The sequence below is a fragment of the Sminthopsis crassicaudata genome, chromosome 3 (genome assembly GCF_048593235.1).
Source record: "Sminthopsis crassicaudata isolate SCR6 chromosome 3, ASM4859323v1, whole genome shotgun sequence".
NCBI lineage: Eukaryota > Metazoa > Chordata > Mammalia > Dasyuromorphia > Dasyuridae > Sminthopsis > Sminthopsis crassicaudata.
This window is the reverse complement of record NC_133619.1, coordinates 428,091,782-428,111,408: the sequence shown is the minus strand read 5'-3', so window position 1 is coordinate 428,111,408 and position 19,627 is coordinate 428,091,782. Positions and strand designations below refer to the sequence as shown.

General features: G+C 30.7%; 1 protein-coding gene and 1 long non-coding RNA gene across 6 annotated transcripts in view; one reads left to right on the top strand and one right to left on the bottom strand.

Annotated features, from left to right (window-relative positions):
- The window catches only part of ITPRID2 (ITPR interacting domain containing 2), a 46,382-nt gene that overhangs the window by 11,796 nt on the left and 14,959 nt on the right, over window positions 1–19,627 (top strand). For all 5 annotated transcript variants that reach the window (XM_074302954.1, XM_074302955.1, XM_074302956.1 and 2 more), the window contains exons 9-11: window positions 9,668–9,740; window positions 10,848–10,939; window positions 17,953–19,149. In XM_074302954.1, coding sequence (XP_074159055.1) covers window positions 9,668–9,740; window positions 10,848–10,939; window positions 17,953–19,149 — 1,362 coding nt within the window. The remainder of the gene's footprint in view (window positions 1–9,667; window positions 9,741–10,847; window positions 10,940–17,952; window positions 19,150–19,627) is intronic.
- LOC141562797 (uncharacterized) lies at window positions 1,033–18,897 on the bottom strand. The gene is made up of 3 exons (XR_012488254.1): window positions 18,594–18,897; window positions 3,623–3,719; window positions 1,033–1,343 (listed from the first exon to the last, which is right to left on the bottom strand). It is a non-coding gene; the product is annotated as an uncharacterized LOC141562797 (long non-coding RNA).

The following is a 19,627-nucleotide window of genomic DNA, read 5'->3' as shown; positions in this document are numbered from 1 at the left end:
TTGTCCTAGGCATTATCATCCTTGCAATGTTTTTGCTTTATTATCTTGGTTATCCTTGATTGTTCTTTATCCTTCAGTTCACATTTCTAATCAGTTGACAAAACTTGCTGGTTTCCACTGTCCCTTCCCAACATCTCTTCCATCCAACTCCTTTATTTATTTGTTTATTTTTTACTCAGCTACTTTTTAATCACCTCTTGCTTAGATTGAAAGTCTAATTGATTCTCTGACTCATATCTCATATCTCCTACCATTCCAGTTCATGCTACACAGTGCTGCTAAAGTTATTTTCCTAAAACTCAATTTGGCCATGCAACTTAACCAATTCCGTTGGCTTCCTATCTTTGATAGGACAAAATTGGTACTTCTCTAATTTATCTTTTCTGCTTTATTACTTTTCTTCTGCTTTGTGAGCTAGCCAAACTGTTCTTCTTTTTGATTCTTCCATAATGACATCTCATCTCTTTTCCATGTCCTTGCATTGGATATCCTATCCCCTTTTTACCTTTGCTTCTTTGAGTATCATTCTTCCTTTGCAGGATCCTAAAGCCTTTCCTTATAATTCTTTTCTCTCTTTGTTACCAACTCCTCTAATTACCTCTCTCCCTAAACTACCTTGTAATTTATTTATTATATATGTGTATATATGTATTTTTTAAATAAATGTATGTATATATAGGCATATTTATGCTATAAAGATTATTATAGATTCTTGTCTAGAATGTAAACTCACCGTGAGTAGAATTTATTTTTTTCTTTTATACTTTTTATACTGTATGCTTTTATACCTAGTACCTTACAACAATATCTGGCTCATGGTTGGCACTTAATAAATGCTTGTTCATTTTATATTATGGGCATTAAGAAAGAACTATTTATCAGTATTTCTGAAACAACTTTTCTTCAATTAAATTGGAAAAAAAGTTTAAATTAGAAAGAAAACAAAACTGAATAATTATATTTTTGTTTGAATCTTAATAAATAGGAGCATCCTTAGACTAAAATAAGAAGAGAATTCTAAGACAACCAATATTCCATATAGGAATTAGTCAGCTTTTTTAGTAGTTGTTATGAAGTTTCCAACAACATATCTGAGAAAGGCAAACATCAAAGCAATGTCCAAACCAGATTGGCTAAGTCTCCAGTTACCTTTTTCTATTTGTTGTACCATCGTGGTCTTCATGACTTTTCTTTAAGTATCAGGGAACCCTTATTTATGATTCAATCAAATAATAGGAACCTTGCTCTGAAGTGGTGTGTTGATAATTGACTTTTTTCCCCTTTCTGTTTTGTTCTTTGAAAGCTGCAAAACCTACTTCTGTCCATAATTTTAGGGTTGGTTCCTAGATAAGAAGAAACAGTGTACCATTATAAAGCAATAGACTTATAGCTAGGATTTCTGGATTTTTAATATTGCTCTAGGTACTAGCTGTGTGATTTGGGGCATACCATTTAACCTTCTAAGGTCTGTGTCTTCACCTGTAACCTGGGAATTATAATTATTTATACTATCGGCTTTAGGAGATTTTTGTGATTAATTTTGCAGGTTATAAAAGAATTATATAAATGTATTTGTAGTCATTCTATATAAAATTGTCAAAAAGCCAAAAGACTTTAAATTACAAAGTTAAATGTTTTGCTAAGATTTGAAGGAATTAGGAAACTTCCCTTTCCAAGGAATTAAGGAAACTTCCCTTTCTCCAAAGTGTATGTATTTAAAATATGGATAATTAAAGAGGAGAGTATCTTTGTTATTCAGGTTCACTGAAATGTAGATTTAAAATTACTTTTGCCATATTTTCAAGGTCCACACCCTCCATCCACTCTCCCCCTCCCCCTTGGGATCCTTAAAGAAGGTCTATTAAACAATGGATAAAGACGGGAAACATGTTACTTTATTTCCTCTTCTCCCAGTTAGATTTGGGGCATACTGACAGAAATGAGAACAATTCTACTAAAGCAACTTTTAGATCTCAATGAAAATGCTTTGTAACTTTTTGCAGTCTCTTTCCTTTGAATTTTGAATTCTATTGGGAACTTACTTCCCTAGGAGACAAGTCAGTAAGTATGAGTAAGAGTACTTTCAAGTCTTTTTCAGTAAGCCAGTTCTCTTTATTAGATGAGCTGAACATCAATAAGTAATAGTGGAGGGGAAAGAGGCTTTTAGTTGCAAGTAAGGCATTAAGTTCTAAAAGTAACATTGTGTCAGGAAGAGAGGAATACTCTCAAGGTTAGAGGTGAGAAGCTTTGGCAGCAAGAAGTCTGACTTTTGATACCTAGTCATTTTATTGAGAGCAAAGAGAGTTTATATATATATATATTTAAAAAAAAAAAAAAAAAAAAAAAAAAGCCAAGAAGCCGAGAAGACTAATCCAGGTCTGTAAAACTGTAAATTTTTTTTTGTTGTTGGGGGAGGGGGTCATATACTAAAGAGCCAAATAGTATTTCTCAATTTGGGTGCCAGTTTGTTTACCCTGAAGTATTCTGGAAACTGTTGAAAATTATAGTAACTTTTTTTCAGATTTGCAAAATCAGAAATTTGTTTTGTTTTTCTTTTTATAATAACAAAATTATATGTGGTTTCTTTAGTTCTCTTTAGACAACTTATTATGAATATGTTTTTACAATAGTGTACCTTTCAAAGCTATAGCCAGTAATGGAGTCTAAGTGACTGGAATGTAAGTTGGAAATTACCTTATATAAGCAATGGCTATTTGACAAGTTGGAAATATATTATTTGCCTCTGAGTTGCCATCATGTAACAATAAGCTAACTGATAGTGCTTTTCTAGAGAGAAAATTTATTTCCTCTTCTCCTGCCTCTGTGAAAAAAGTTTCTGTCTGATAATTTCTTTATATTCAAGTGATTTGCCCAGGGATGAAGAATTAGTATGTGAATGTACTGCTGATGGCATAACTTTTGGCCATGTGTGTGAATTTGCGATCTCATTTCTAAAATGCGTTTAGTATATATTTGTGTATTCAAAATGAAGCTGCTACTGTTTATAGATTAGCTGATATTCTTTTTTTTTTTTACTTCTTCTAAATTTAAAATTTTTTTCTTGCCAAAATTAGTGCACTCAAATTTATTTTTAGATTAGTGTTTAAATCTTACTATAAATTTTCTCAGGACAAAGAAAGATTGTTCTTAAAAAACAAGATGTTTCTGCACAGTGATTAAAAACAGGTTTGAATGTTTTGAGCTAAGTCCCCATGCTCCTGAGTTCTTATTCTTTGTAGGAATAAAGTACTTTTTTAAAGTTAAAATTTATAGGTGAATACAGAATAATATTTTAGAGTTTGATGTGATCTTTCAGATCTTCTAATTCCATGTCCCAATCTTCACATATGAATAAATATATTAAGTGAATCGGCTAAAGTCATATCGCCAGTTAATGGCAGAGGCAGGACTGGAAGAATCCAAGTCTCTTGCTCAGTCAGTATTCTTTCTATTACTCTCCTACCACCTTCCTAATGTGTGATATAATAAGATTTTCTTTTGGATTTTTTTCAATGAAATCTAAATTGATTCAATTTATAAAAATGTATGCAGACTTGGTTTTATTTATTTATATTTGTTTTTCAGAAGAGATATAATTGTAGTATACAGAGAAAAGAGTTACCTCAAAGCCAAAAGGATCTGGATTCAAGTCCTGCCTCTTTTTGCATATTCTTTGACTGTAGGTATATCATTTGAATTCTCAATGCTTTGGAGCAACTCTATAAAAAACAGAATTAGAATTAAAAGGTGTGCAAACCTTTCCAATGTCACTGAAGTCAGATGCCAAGTCCTTATTTTCTATCTTTTTTTAATAAAATATGTTCATTAAAGATTCCTGGTAGAGATCATATTTAAAATTAAAATATCGATTACCCCATAGAACAAAATACATTAAATGCCATCATTGTTCTGAATCTATATTCCTGCCTCTGCTGCAATAATTATTGAAAATGTTTAATTTAGTAAGTAGAAAATAGTGATTAAAATTTTAGCTGCTCATCTAAGTAAAGTAAGAACTGTCGAGCTGTCTGGATAGAAAAGGAAAGGAACAACTGAAACTTAAGATGCTGTTGATAATAGAGTGAACAAGAAGTGATTTAATTATAATTTTTATTTTTTAGTTTTTTTCTTTAAGGGGATATACATTTGGCTATTTCCCCCCCCCTGAGGCTGGGGTTAAGTGACTTGCCCAGGGTCACACAGATAGTGTTAAGCGTCTGAGATCAGATTTGAACTCAGGTCCTCCTGAATTCAGGGTTGGTGCTCTATCCATTACGCCACCTCACTGCCCCCATTTGGCTAGTTATAAAATAATATAACACTATTATGTGATCAAATGCATCATTTGGGAAATTGTAGTTTTTTGTTTTTGTTTTTGTTTTTTTTTTTTTATTCCAAATTGGTTCTGGTTAATACTATTATTTTTCTGATGACCACATGAAAAAACAACTAAAGAACTGATTCTGCAGATTATCTAAAGGGCATTGGAAAGATGCTTAAAGAGCATGAGTAACATATATAATATATTACAACAAATGAGAATTTTTCAAGAAAATAGCATTAAAAAAAATATCCAATATAGATAACCAGAAAAGAAGGTGGGCTGGTCTGTCTTAAGAGATAATCTTTGTGTTCCACTGGTATCCATGAAATGTAAAGGTATCTAGAAGACATCCTTCAGTAGTCTGAGCGTAGTCTCTATAAAGGATTTATAAAACTCAGAAACAAATTAAAACATGAAAATCATGTTTATGTTGTATTCTCAACCCTAATAAGGGAAAGAGACACATTTATCAGATCATAACACTATAAAAGTATGTTAAAAATAGCAAAAGGAAATTTTAAAAATTTCTCAGATATATTTTATATTTTTATTCCTTCCGTCTTCCTAGAAATTCAGCTATTTCCCTCTCAAAATCTTTGAAATTGCTTGCTTTTACTAGAGATAAGCATAAGACTAGATTTCATATTAAATCATTTATAGCAGTGGTATGTTGATGCCCCATTTTTTGGCTCAATTTCTTTGCATTCTCTATTAACAATATCAGGGAATTTCAGAAAGTTAGATCTGAAAGTGACCTTAGAAGTCATCTAGTTTGGTTTGCTTCCTTTTCAGAGAAGGACTCTTGGAAACTAGGAACTCATGTGAATTGCCTTAAGGACAGATAACCAAGAAATGGCAGAGTTGAGACTCTTAACTTGGGTCTTTTGATTTTAGGTTCAAGAAATTTTAATTAAATTTATGTTTTGACATTGAGCAAGTCACTTTCACAGGATTATAGGATTATATCTAGAAGTAATAATCTACATACAAGTTGCCTAGTATCACCCCCCTCATTTTAGAAATATGTAAATTGAGGCCGAGAAACTAATTAACTTTGTTAAGGTCACTCTCTTCTGATGGATGTGAGTAACAAGATTTTAATTCAGATTCCAAATTGAAGCACTTTTTTTTACTGTATATCACTTTTTCCTCTCATTTTTACCTTTCTTTGCCTTATTTTTCATATATAAAATGAGGGTTTTTTGTAATTTTACATATAAAAAGTATATATATGTACATATATGTTATATATATATATATATATATTTCTTATATGTGTATATAAAAAGTATAGAATCAAAGAGGACCTTAGAGGCCACTCATCCAACCTCATTAATATATAAAAAGTATATATGTGTACATATATGTTGTATATATATTTCTTATATGTGTATATAAAAAGTATAGAATCAAAGAGGACCTTAGAGGCCACTCATCCAACCTCATTAATATATAAAAAGTATATATGTGTACATATATGTTGTATATATATTTCTTATATGTGTATATAAAAAGTATAGAATCAAAGAGGACCTTAGAGGCCACTCACTCCAACCTCATTTTATATATAAGGAATCTGAGTGATTTTCTAAACTAATAAATTTATAGAGTGTCTTGATTTCCAGATTCCTTATAGTTCTATGATTCTCTTAATTTATTTGGAGAGTGAACATTAGAGCTAGGAAAGGGACTTTTGATATTAGAAATTAATGTAAATTTTTTTCAAATTATAATAAAAATCTCAACCTTTAAAAATGTAATGTGCAAACATTTCAAATAGCCCTTCATTAACTATAATTCTTATTGATATCACTTTTCTCTGTGATAGTATTACATTGAAACCTGATGCACTTTAGATCACCTTTTTGTTTAAATTCTCTACTGATGTTCTTTGGTAGAATAAGAAGATCCTAGCCTTAGAAGGGTGACCAATCAAATTTTGTGGATAATGAATAGTATTATATAAATGTTCCAGTGTGTTTGTAATCATTTTGTCAGTGAGCAGAATCTGCATTAACTCTAAATTGTAAGGAAGAAAAAAAAATTCACTTTGTAGAGTATATTGTTATGAAATAAATACACAATAAATTTTAAAGTTAATATATAGTATTATATACAAAAATTAGCAGTACATTTTTCTGAGATTTTAATGAGGATTTGATAAAAATGTTGTGACAAGTATTATATCCATGATTAAGACACCATTTTCTTTATTAATTGAGAGTTCTCAATAAACCATGATTTAAAACCATTATAACCAGAAGAGACACTTGTGCTAGTGATAATTTTTTCCCCAAAACAAGAAAAGACTTCAGTTATATAGATCTGATCCATATCATTTTTTACTTTATGTGCAAGCACATGTTGCATAAAATTATTTTAAATATTTTTTTGTTTTAGTCAGATACTGTTTTTGAATTTTATGATATTTTAAAAGATGTAATTTAGAATAATAATTATTTTAATGTTTTATAGTCTTTTAGAGATGAATTTAATAAGTTATCTATTTCAGAAATTTGTCTACAGATAATGTTTTATTTACATTACATTTGAAAAAAATCATTTAGGACACATCACAAATAAAAGGATAATAGCTTATATTATGTAGGACTTTAAGGTTTGCAAAATACATTTATGTACAATAATTTTATAGTTTATTAAGTTTGTTTTGTAATGTTAAAATGAAAACTAAGGTTCCTGGAACATTCTTCTTTTGATTATAATGCTGAGTTAAAATTACTTAAAGTGAACTTCTCAAAAAAAAAAAAAAAATCTAAACTTGAATTCAGTCTAATAATAGACCTTTTGTTGAGTATGAAAATAAAATGCATTTTGTTGGCTTTCAAATTAAACAAAGCCTTCCTGTTGAAACTTTTTCCTATGTGTTTTTTTGAAAAACAAAAAAAAAAAGTTATATAATACTACAGATTTTATAAATTTACAAAAGGAAAGAGTTCAATCTATTTTCTAGTTTTCTCTAATTGAAACTGTTATTCAGAGTTGACAGTTAAAATCAATTAATATTCTCTAAATATTTTTGGTGACCATAAGCTGTTGTATCTTAGTGGATATAATATCATGGAATTTTAGATGTATTTAATAATTTGCCTTATACAACCCAATAGAGAAGAATTTGTCAGTTTTTTATTTAGGGCCAGTTGAGCAAGTCGTCTTGTTTCTACAAGCTTTGGTTTTCTTTCTCTGTAAAAGGATAGATAATAGCTCTTTACATTTTGTATTTTGATGAAGTTATACTCTTCTTGGTGTAACCATATATATCTTTAAATTATATCATGCTATCATCAGCTTCATATTTAATGACAATGAGTTTTTAGGTAGTAGTGTTAAGATTCAGATTTAAATATGCCATTCTATCTAATATGTACAGTATACTGGAATTAATCTCATCTTCAGAAGTATTCTATGGTTTAGAACTACAGGCTCAATAGATATTAAGAGGCCCTCATCTACTGTTTGGAATATACACACGTTGTATATTTCTTGTTTTTTTGTTTTGTTTTGTTTTGTTTTGTTTTTCAGGATTGATATGTATATTTTCATTTTTTTTCCTTTCTTTTCTTTTCTTTCTTCTTCTTTTTTTTTTTTTTTAAAGAGAAGCATTTGGGGTTAAGTGACTTGCTCAGAGTCACAAAACTAGTGTTAAGCCTGAGGCCATATTTGCACTCAGGTCCTTCTGACTCCAGGCCCAGTGCTCTACCCATCAAGCCATCTAACTGTCTCCCTTATTGAGATTTTCTGTTTTATTTCAAGTTTAACTTTACAGGATGAAACTATTGAAATTGTTATGAAAATTAATACTCTATGTTAAAGTTATTTGATTTTATAAATAATAAGAAAAAGCTGTAAGTCTGTTTTCCAACTAGATTTGTAATTTTTAAAGCCTTATAGTTACAAAAATTTTAATTACATATATTCAAATGATGCATTTTTTAGTTTCTTAATGATATCTTCCTTTTATCAAAGTATAATATTAAATTACTATATATATTTTTTAAGATTTATATTGTTAAAAGTTTTCATAGTATATGTGTTGGGGAGATGAGCATCAGATGTTATTTTTAAAGGAGAAGAAATTTAACTTTATTTTGCCACCTTTTTACTTTAGCTACCTGCCTTACTGTTTTGACAAGATTTTTTATCTTTTTGGCATTTGTTGAGTAATAGAAAATCTTAGACAATACATATGTACACGATCATTAGTTTGATAAAATATCCATCTAATTGTGCTGGAAGAACTCTCTCTACAGATTTCTTTTGTGAAGAAAGAGTTGGAACCAAATGACAGTTGCTGATAATTTAAAGCATTTTATATTCTCCAGATGTTTAAGTTGACCCTAAATTGTAATGCCACACAAAGGGATTTAATGAGACTTTTAAAAAAAATTCCTTTTTTGATAAATATTTTCATCTGCTGCTATAATATTCTAGTCTTTATGATATGCAATTTTTAAAATTTGTGATAATAAAGTCCCAATAAACTTGGAATAGATAATAAGGGTAGGGTTACTGTTTCCACACTTTACGTAGAACTCAAACATGCCATGCTTCTTTTTAAACTGGGTACTCCCAGAAAAGGAGATTAGGGGCAAAATAAGGATGTTGTCTTTGATAACATTTTTGCCTAGGCAACTAGGTGGCACACTGGATAGAGCACTAGGCTTGGAGTCAGAAAGTGCTAAATTCAAAGCCCAGCCTCAGACACTTACTGGCTTTATGACTCTGGGCAAAACATATAACTGTTATCTGCCTCAGTTTTCTCAGCAGTTAAATAGGAATGATAATAACATATTTCTGAGAATTGTTAGGAGATAATACTTGTTAAAACATTTAACGTGGTGATTGACAGTTAGCAGATACTTAATGTTTCTTCCCCTCCCTAGAGTTGCTTCTGCTTCATAGAAGTCTTCTTTTAAAGACTCTGTTATAAGATTCTGTATTCTGTTTAATACTGATTTTCATTATCAAATACTCTTAGATTTTCAGTTATTTTTATTAGATAACTTGTGACACTAGAAACTATTTTGCTTTTAGTTACTAACTGGATAATTGTTTAATTATTAAATTGAATTGTCAGAGATTCAAGGAACTAGAAGATGAACTTTGTTTTATCTCTTTTAAAATATAACAACTTTGATACTTTGATGAATGGGATTTATGATTTCATTCTCACAGGTTTCTCTCTCCTACACAAGATAACTAACCATAAATGTTATTGGACTTATTTTTAGTTAAATTAATTTGTGTACTGTTGCTTTCAAGCATCTATTCTCATTATTTGCCTTAGAACATTCTAACTCTTAATGATTTGAATCTCTTCCATAGGTTCAAAGTACAGAGGGAGAAACTCCACATGTTTCAGCCACTTGCCAGCTGGGTCTTACCAAATTAAAAAGAGGTAATCAGACATTATAGCTATTTGTTCCTTGGGGTTTCCGCCAAAGAAATATCAACTGATTTGGAAGTGGAATTTTATTTGATTGTCAGCATCAGGAATACATACAAGATGAAAATCAAAAACTAATGTGTACATGTTACATTATTGCTTAGAAGATAATCTTTTTTTTCATGCATCAGTAATGAAATTCTTAAGCTCCTCTTTTCTTTAATGTCATACTTAATTTCTGTGTTCTGGTTAGGTGTTAACATTTTACCACTATAAAAAGTAGAGATCAGAGTGGTAAGGCTATTAATTACTATGTGCATTTTTGGAACTTGAAAAAGTGGTATTATGCACTTCTAATTTTGTTAAAAAAAAAAAAAATGGGGCTTGGTGTTTAAATATGGAACCTTACCTAACAGACAGCCAGTAGTTAATTAACTTGGTTAAGATCTCTTAGAACCACTGTTACAAAGTCATTGGTACTATAGCCTTTCTCCTTTCTCTATTTATAAATCATTAGCTCATTATAAAATACCTTTGATTTTGAGGCCTATTGCATTTGCTTTTTAAAATGTAGCTAAAGCAAAATTGTCAGCTCATTTTAAACCTCAAAAGACATAGATACTTGGAGAAAAGGAAGTGGCTAAAATAAAGAGGTAGGAATCTCTTTTTAAAACCTTTATGCATAATTTACCAACCAATTTTCACTGTTAAGATTCATTCAGACCTTTCTATGAATCTAAGTACTATTCCATCTTTCTTTGCCTTTATTGATAAAAGTTATGGTTCATCAAGAGCTTTAGTATACTTATTGTATAAGGATGTTCTTTTTTGTATGTAGTTTAGAATTACTTTTCATTTCAGTTCATTCTACCTGAAGAATATAAATCAGCATAAAGCTCATTTTTAACATTAATATTTAAAAATATCAGAGATAAATATTTTAATATAACATGTGGACCCTAAGATTTAATATTCAGAAGAAAATCTAGATCAGTTTTATTTTTAAAATATTTTATTTGCCTCAAAATCAAACTTAATGTACAATGATATTAATATCAAAATCATTTCCATAAGAATGTTTGAATTAAAGATTTTCATAGACATTTTTATTTTTGGTAGATCAACTATTGCGTAGTGCAAGTCAGCATTCTGATAGCAGTGGTTTTGCTGAAGATTCTTATACAGATTGCCTTTCACTTAATCACCTTCAGGTAAGATGTTTATAAATGCAGTAGTTATCATGCTACACTTCTTAGTTTTAAACAAAATATGCCACTATAATTTTTCTGCTAAGAGCCTCATCCCATATCCAATAACTTTCCTTATTGTAACATAGCTTTGAGGATATAATTCCTTCTGTTATTTAGATAAATTTATCCACCCGTCTACAAATCGACTCAATGTTTTCATTTTTAAAACAACTTCTATTTTGCTAATCATTTAAATTTTCTGACTGAATTTTATAAGTCCTTTCCATTTTGGAACTTCCAGAAAGTAAGATTATTTCAATAGTGTAGCTGCTAAAATTCACTTATATATTTTGTATTGTGTTTCCTATCCTAATTGTGTTTTTTAGTATTGATGGTGCGTTTGTTGTTGTTATTGTTATTGTTTTTAATGAATCATCTCAGATCCTCAATAGCACACATTAGATACTATGTTTTGTGTGCTAAATGTTGCATTATTTTCTGTGATAGGAGACTGGAAATGTTCACCAAAAAAAAGGTATCTTTTTTCATGAAACGTGTCCTGGTTAAAAGTACGTAGTATGTATACATTTAAAAACTTAATCTTCAAAATAATTAGTGAAACAGTTTGGTGATAACACTAAAATAAGCTTTGGGCATAATTAGGATCAGCAGGAAAGGGGAAATATTAAAGAATGGCCAGATTGGGATGGAACGAGTTAGGAAAACCTTCTTCAGTTGAATTTTGAGCCATGTATTTAAAGAGAGGGCTGTAGACAGAGAGGAAATAAATAGAAAAATGGAATGAACAGAAACATAGATGTCCTGTGTATAAAGGATGGAAAATAAGATTGTTTAATTGGAATTACAGAGAATCCTTATCCTTGTTGCAAATGAATTAGAAATTACAATGACAAAACATGACATGGGAAGATACAGAAAATATTGGAGCACTGAGGAACAAATAATTGAAATGGATTTTGTTACTTTAAGTATTAGTTACTATAGAATATTTACCAAAAGCATAATTGAAAATATTATTTGAGAAATGCTTTTAGAAATAATTGAGTATAAGATGGATTGGAAAAGGAAGTAAAGGGTTCACATATAAGCAAAGGAAGAAGCCTGAATGAGTGCTGAACCTTAAAGACTAAGATGTAGGTAAAAGTTTGGATCAGGTTTTAGTATTGCTTTATATGACCTTAAACAGCTTAGTTCTTTTTAGGATAAGGGTTCTTAACTTTTTCATGCCATTGACATCTTTGACTGTCTGAAACAGTTACTGTACATACCCCTTCTCAGAATGTAAGGATTGGAAAGGAAAACAATTATATAGAATATAGTTATCAAAGTATTTTTAATCAAATTCATGCCCAGAGTGCTATAAAACTTTTTATACCCTTTGACTCAGCAATAACACTATTAAATCTGTATATCAAAGAAATAAACCAAAAATAATGGAAAAGAACCTCTGTATACAAAAATATTTATAACAGTTCTTTTTGTGGTGACAGCTGGAAATTGAGGGCATTCTTCTCAATTGGGCAATATTTTAACAAGTTGTGATATATGATTTGGATGGAATGCTATTGTGCTATAAAAATGACAAGTGTAGTTGTTTCAGAAAAACCTGAAAAGAATTAATGAACTGATGCAAAGTGAAATAAGCAGAACCAGGAAAACATTGTGCATGGTGACAGCAATGGTGTATAATGATCAGCTGTGAATGACTAGACTGTTCTTGGCAATTCAGAGATCTAAGACAATTTTGAAGGATATAGATGAAAAATGCTATCCATCTCTAGAGAAATGCAAATCAAAGCATACTACTCTATTTTTTTTTCCATATTTTTTTTTGGAGGGGATTTTCTATATTTTCTTTCACAACATTACTAATATGGAAATGTGTTTTGTATAACTGCATATTGCATAACCTATATAAATAGGTAGGAGGGAAGAATGGGAGAAAGAGAATTTAGAATTCAAAATTTTTAAAAACTGAGTGTTAAAAATGATCTTACATGGAATTGGAAAAAAAAATAAGATTAAAAAAATCAAGTTCAAGAAGGTCAAGAATATCAAGGCAATTGATGGAGGAAAAATGCAAATGAAAGTATCCTGGTCATATCTATCAGACTGCATTATAAAGCAGCAATCATTTAAACCATTTGATACCAGTTAAGAAATGGAGCAGTGGAATAAGTTAGGTACACAAGATACAGTAGTAAATGACTATAGTAATCTATTGTTCAATAAATCCAGAGATTACAAATTCTGGAATAAGAACTCATTATTTGACAGAAACTGCTGGGAAAATTAGAAAACAGTGTGGCAGAAACTAGACATAGACCAGGATCTCACATCCTTTATCAAAAGTTAACGTCAAAATGCTATAAGCAATTTAGGAGAACAAGGAATAATTTACTTGTCAGATTTTTGGAGAAGAGAGGAATTTATGACCAAACAATCTATAGAGATAATTATGAAATGCAAAATGGATAATTTTACTACATATAATTAGAAAGGTTTTACACAAACAAAACCAATGCAGCCAAGATTAGAAAGAAAACATAAAGCTGAGAAAAAAATGTTTTTAAGAAGTATATTTGATAAAGGCCTTATTTCTTTTTTTTTCCTTTTTTTTTAAATTTAATTTTTATTTTATTTTATAATTATAACTTTTTTTTTTGACAGTACATATGCATGGGTAATTTTTTACAACATTATCCCTTGCACTTACTTCTATTCAGATTTTTTCCCTTCCTCCCCCAACCCCCTCCCCCAGATGGCAGGCAGTCTTATACATGTTAATTATATTACAGTATATTCTAGATACAATATGTGTGTAGAACCGAATTTCTTGTTGCACAGGAAGAATTGGATTCAGAAGGTAAAAATAACAGTTTACACTCATTTCCCAGTGTTCCTTTTCTGGATGTAGCTGATTCTGTCCATCATTAATCAATTGGAATTGGATTAGCTCTTCTCTATGTTGAAGATATCCACTTCCATCAGCATACATCCTCGTATAGTATCATTGTTGAAGTGTATAATGATCTTCTGGTTCTGCTCGTTTCACTTAGCATCAGTTGATGTAAGTCTCTCCAAGCCTCTCTGTATTTCTCCTGTTGGTCATTTCTTACAGAACAATAATATTCCATAACATTCATATACCATAATTTACCCAACCATTCTCCAATTGATGGACATCCATTCATTTTCCAGTTTCTAGCCACTATAAAAAGGGCTGCCACAAACATTTTGGCACATACAGGTCCCTTTCCCTTATTTAGTAGTTCCTTGGGTTATAAGCCCAGTAGTAGTATGGCTGGGTCAAAGGGTATGCACATTTTGATAACTTTTTGGGCATAATTCCAGATTGCTCTCCAGAATGGTTGGATTCTTTCACAACTCCACCAACAATGTATCAGTGTCCCAGTTTTCCCACATCCCCTCCAACATTCATCCTTATTTGTTCCTGTCATCTTAGCCAATCTGACAGGTGTGTAATGATATCTCAGAGTTTAAAGGCCTTATTTCTAAAACATAGAGAGAAATGAGTCAAATTTCTAAGAACACAAGTCATTCCCTAATTGATAAATGGTGAAAGGATACAAACAGGCAATTCTCAGATCAAAATATCACAGCCATCTATACTTGTATGGAAAAAAAAATGCTCTAAATCACTATTGATTAGAGAAATACAAATTAAAACAATCTTGAAGTTCTACCTCATATCTCTCAGATTGGCTAATATTACAGAAAAAGAATGGTAAATTTTGGAGGGGGAATGTGGAAAAACTGGGATACTGATGCACTATTGGTGGAATTGAAATGATCAACCATTCTGGAGAACAATTTGGAACTGTATCTAAAGGGCTATAAAACTCTGCATATCTTTTGATCCAGTAATATCACTACTGAGTCTATATCCCAAAAAGATTATTAAAAAAGAAAAAAGGACCCAGGTATACAAAATTATTTATAGCAGTTCTTTTTATGGTAGCAAAAAATTGGAAATTAAGGGATCTCCATTAATTGGGGAATGGCTGAACAAATGATGGTACATGAATGTAATGGAATATTATTGTGCTATAAGAAATGAACAGGCAATTTTCTGAAAAAACCTGGAAAGAGTTACAGGAACTAATGCTGAGTGAAGTGAGCAGAACCAAAAGAACATTGTAACTGTGTGGATGATCAACTATATTATTCTTAGTTCTTCTCAGCTATATGGTGATCCAAAAACAGTTCCAAAATACTTGTGACAAAAAAATGCCATCCACATCCAGAGAAAGAGCTATGGAGTCCAAATTCATCGAAGCATACTATTTTCACTGCATTAATTTTTTTTCTTTCTTATGATTTTTCCCTTTTCTGCTTTTACAACGTTAATAACATGGAAATGTATTTTGAAAAAAAAGAAAAAAAAATCAAATTCATGGGCCCTAAGTTAAGAATCCCCTTGAAGCTTTCCCTAATTTCAAATTTCTACTCTTCAGAGATTCCTAGTCAAAAGTGATCCCTTCTCATATCTCAAAAATGATTAGAATACTACTAGATTTCTTCTTAAATTTTGCCTTATTTTCTTTTGTATCATATTACATCTCAGATCCCCAAATGGTGAATTCTTTGAGGGTATAGGTTATATGTGATTTTCCAATCTATCTCTCACTTTTAGTGCTGTACTTATTATAGCTATGCTACAGAGTAGCAGAAATTGGATGGACTTAAAATAGCTGATTTTTAATCCTTGATCTATCAGAATTGGTAATTATAGTCTCTGAATATGTAATTTTTTTTTTATTTAGAGTTCTTCCTTTCCATATATTCCTTACCTTTAGCTTACTTTTCAATCAATCATAGTTACTTCTAACAATCTTTTTCAATTCATTATTTCAGTTGTGCTTTTCAAAGTAAAAACAAAACAAAACTATAATGTTATTTAATGTTTAAAGTAACAAAACTCTGATATTTCATAACTCTCCAATGTTTTCTGTACTTTCCCATCTCATATTTTGTCACTACTCCAAATTAACTCACAAAACAAATTCTCCACTAAGTAAATTTGTTATACTGTTGCCCCTATGTGCTTCTGACCATTCTAGTTTTCCATCTACCTCCTGAGGTATTTTGATTATATACTTAACATATATATATTCATTTGTAAAATGCAGATAATTTATTTATCCATTACTTTTACTGTGTTTTTTTTTAAATAGAGCTATTGTTAGGGTCAAATAAGATTATAAATGGAAAACATTTCATAAATCACAAAATACTATATTAATGTCAAGTTATTATATTCAGTTCAACAAGCTTTAATAAACTATTTTCTATGTACCAGACACTGTGGTAGGCCCCAGGGATACAAATACAAAGAATGAAACAATCCATATTTGCAAACTGTCCACATTCTAATGAGAAAGACAACATACAAATATACAGTGAGTCCCAAAACTCTTTGAGCAATTTTAAGTTTTCAGTTTAAAATTGCATTAAAACTTTAGGAAACCAGGCATGTATGCGTGTGTGTGTGTGTGTGTGTGTGTGTGTGTAATATAAGGACATGAAATACAAATATTGTTTTGAGTAGGCAGTATAGTGAGACTCAGAAGTAACACTAGATAGGACTATATGTACAAATCTGCGAATCCTCTACATAGAGTAATCTTGCATATGTACTATAAAGTATCTTCTTGCTTTTTAAAAGTATTCTTCATATCAGAGTCTCATTCATAGTAATGAATTTTATTAATATCTTTAATATTGAATTTCTTTTTTTCCTTAAAGTTTATATTTTAAGTCTTTTATTCAAACATACAAATGTTATTATATAATTTCTCAGAACATAGTGCTTTTGCATTATAATTTACTATTACTTCATTATATATTGTAAAATATTTGTAACTTTTTAAGTTTCAAACATTTTGTACCTATCAATTCTAATTTTAGGTTAATTTAGGATATTTCCAATTTTGGAGAAAATTTATTTTATCTCTTGCAGTTGATTTGTTGTCCTCAAATATCAAAACATATATAGACGTGTAAATATAATATTGAAAAAAGTAAAAGATTGTTATAACTTGTAATTGCAAATTGTAATAATTGTTATAAAATTAGAAATATAAAATTTCTTAATATTGGTAATTTTATGTCATCCAGTATTATGATTTTTATGCTTTTTTTAAGTCACAATGAGTCAGTCTTTTCAAAGTTATGACAAGAAACTAAAATGAAGAGAATTAATGAAAACAAATATTTGAAACTAGGATTTGCTTTATTTATTATTCACTTTTGCAGATTGCACATTAAAAATGAAATCTTTGTAACTTGAGTAGGCATCTATGCTAATTTCTATTCTCTCTGGGTTAAAGTAAATTTTTATGAAGTTAGTACAGAGTATGTTTTATCATCTTTTTTCATGTTTAAACAGCTACTTTTTATTGACACTTCATGGAAGCAAATTAAATTTTTTTTAAAGGTAAAAACTATGGTGGCTGTAAAGCACAGCTAATATTCATTTCTATGAGGACTTAAATTAGGAATCTGTTCAGCTTAAATCTGTACTGCAACTGCTGTTGTATCTTATTTTTTTCATGACTTCATGACATAATAGGGAATTTCTTCCAGGCATGAGTTAAATACGTTAAGCATTAAGGATACAAATAGAAGAGCCCGAGAAGTTGCTGCTTTCACATTCTAGTAGTGGGAAACAATACATATAGAAGGATTCCGTTACGCTACAAATGGGAGGCACAGGGATCATTTTTTTCACTGTCAAATTGTGAATGTGGGATTTATTAAAACTATAGCTAGAAGTTACCTTGGAGAGCAAATGAACTTTTATGATGTGGAAATGAGGAAACTGAGGATTTAAGAATTAGAAGGACTTTTTATGGTTGACCCCAAATCTTCTGGTTTAAAATTCACATTGCTTTATTTTCTAATATATTAGTAGTGTTAATATAAAAATTCCATCTGTCAATTGGTTTTATATTGGCTTAGCATCCACTCTCCTTATATTCTTTTCACAGGTTCATGAACCTCTGCAAGCTATGGGAAGCAGTGCTGATAGCTGTGATAGTGAGACAACAGTTACATCACTGGGTGAAGACCTTATAACACCATCTGCAAAAGACCAGCCTTACTTTAATGACTCTGAGGAAGAATCTCTCATGCATCTCCGAGAAAGGAAAGAGAAGATTGAAACAACTGTTGAAGAGATAAAGTTAGATAATCAGAACCTCCTGATATGTGAGAACGTACAGAGTAAAGGAAGTAAACAGATTGTCCCTAATCAAGGTGGTCAGGTTACTGAAAGTGAAGATTATTTACCTCCAGGAGAGTCACTTACCTTACTGCGGGCAGCAAGTGCTGAAAGTGATGTAGATAAAAATAATGACTATGAATTTACCCAGTACACAACACACCATATTCTTAAATCACTGGCTTCTATTGAAGGCAAATATGATCATCTGAGCTCTGAAAAAAATATTGGCTCTCCTTCTTCAATTGATAGAGTTAATGTAGCTTTACAAAGGGCTCAAATGAAAGTCTGTAATCTTTCTGATCCCAGAGTAGGACGTAGCTTGATAAAATCCAAAGATTTGTTAAAACAAAGGTACCTATTTGGAAAGTCTGGGTATCCCCTAAGAAGATCTCAGTCTTTACCTACCACCTTATTGAGTCCTGTAACGGTTGTGTCTTCTGTAAATGTCCGATTGTCTCCAGGAAAAGAGAGTAGGTGTAGTCCACCTTCCTTCACCTTTAAATATACACCTGAAGAGGAACAGGAATTAGAAAATGAGATAGTTGAACAAGATGGCCATTCTCTAGTTAAATCTACACTCTTCATTTCTCCGTCTGTGAAAAAGGAAACTTCACAGTGTGAAATCAATAAGCTGATGGAGGAATCAAATCATAGTAGGACTTGTAATCATTTGTATATCCCAGCCCCAATTTCACAATCTACCTGCTCACTTCATTCTGTCCATTCTGATTGGCAAGAAAGGCCTCTATGTGAACACATGAGAACACTTAGTACTCACAGTGTTCCAAACATGTCAGGTGCCTCCTGTTGTGCCATAGGCCCTCCTTTGGTTTGCCCATATTCACACAGACTTAGTAACTATTCATATCATTCATGTTCTGTGAATCCTCCTTCTGCCATTGAAATGCAGTTGCGGAGAGTACTACATGATATCAGAAATTCACTGCAGAATCTTTCTCAGGTAAAAAAAAAAAAAGTTTATTTTAAATTTGAATTCTTAAAAATGTGTTGTCTTAGATCTTATTTGTGCTTGCATGATAGCATTTACATAATATTTTAAATACTACATAACATACTTAGCTATCCAGTAAGTAGTTATCCACTAATGGATAATTCAACAAATACCTACTACATAATTACAGCTGGATACTTACTGGATAATGACAACAAATACCCAGATACTACTGGGAGGGGGAGACAAAAACAAGAGAACCAGTGACCTCAAGGATCTCACTTTTTTTAGGGAAAAAAAAATCAACATTTGCACAAATAAATACAAACTAATTTCAGGAACTAGTAACTAATTGGAGGAGCAGGAAAGACCTCTTGTTTGAGGTACGATTTGAGCTGTGCTTTGAAGGAACTATGAATGACATGGATAGTAGAAGATAGCGTGAACATAGATCCAAAACTTCTATATGAAAATCATAGATTAGATT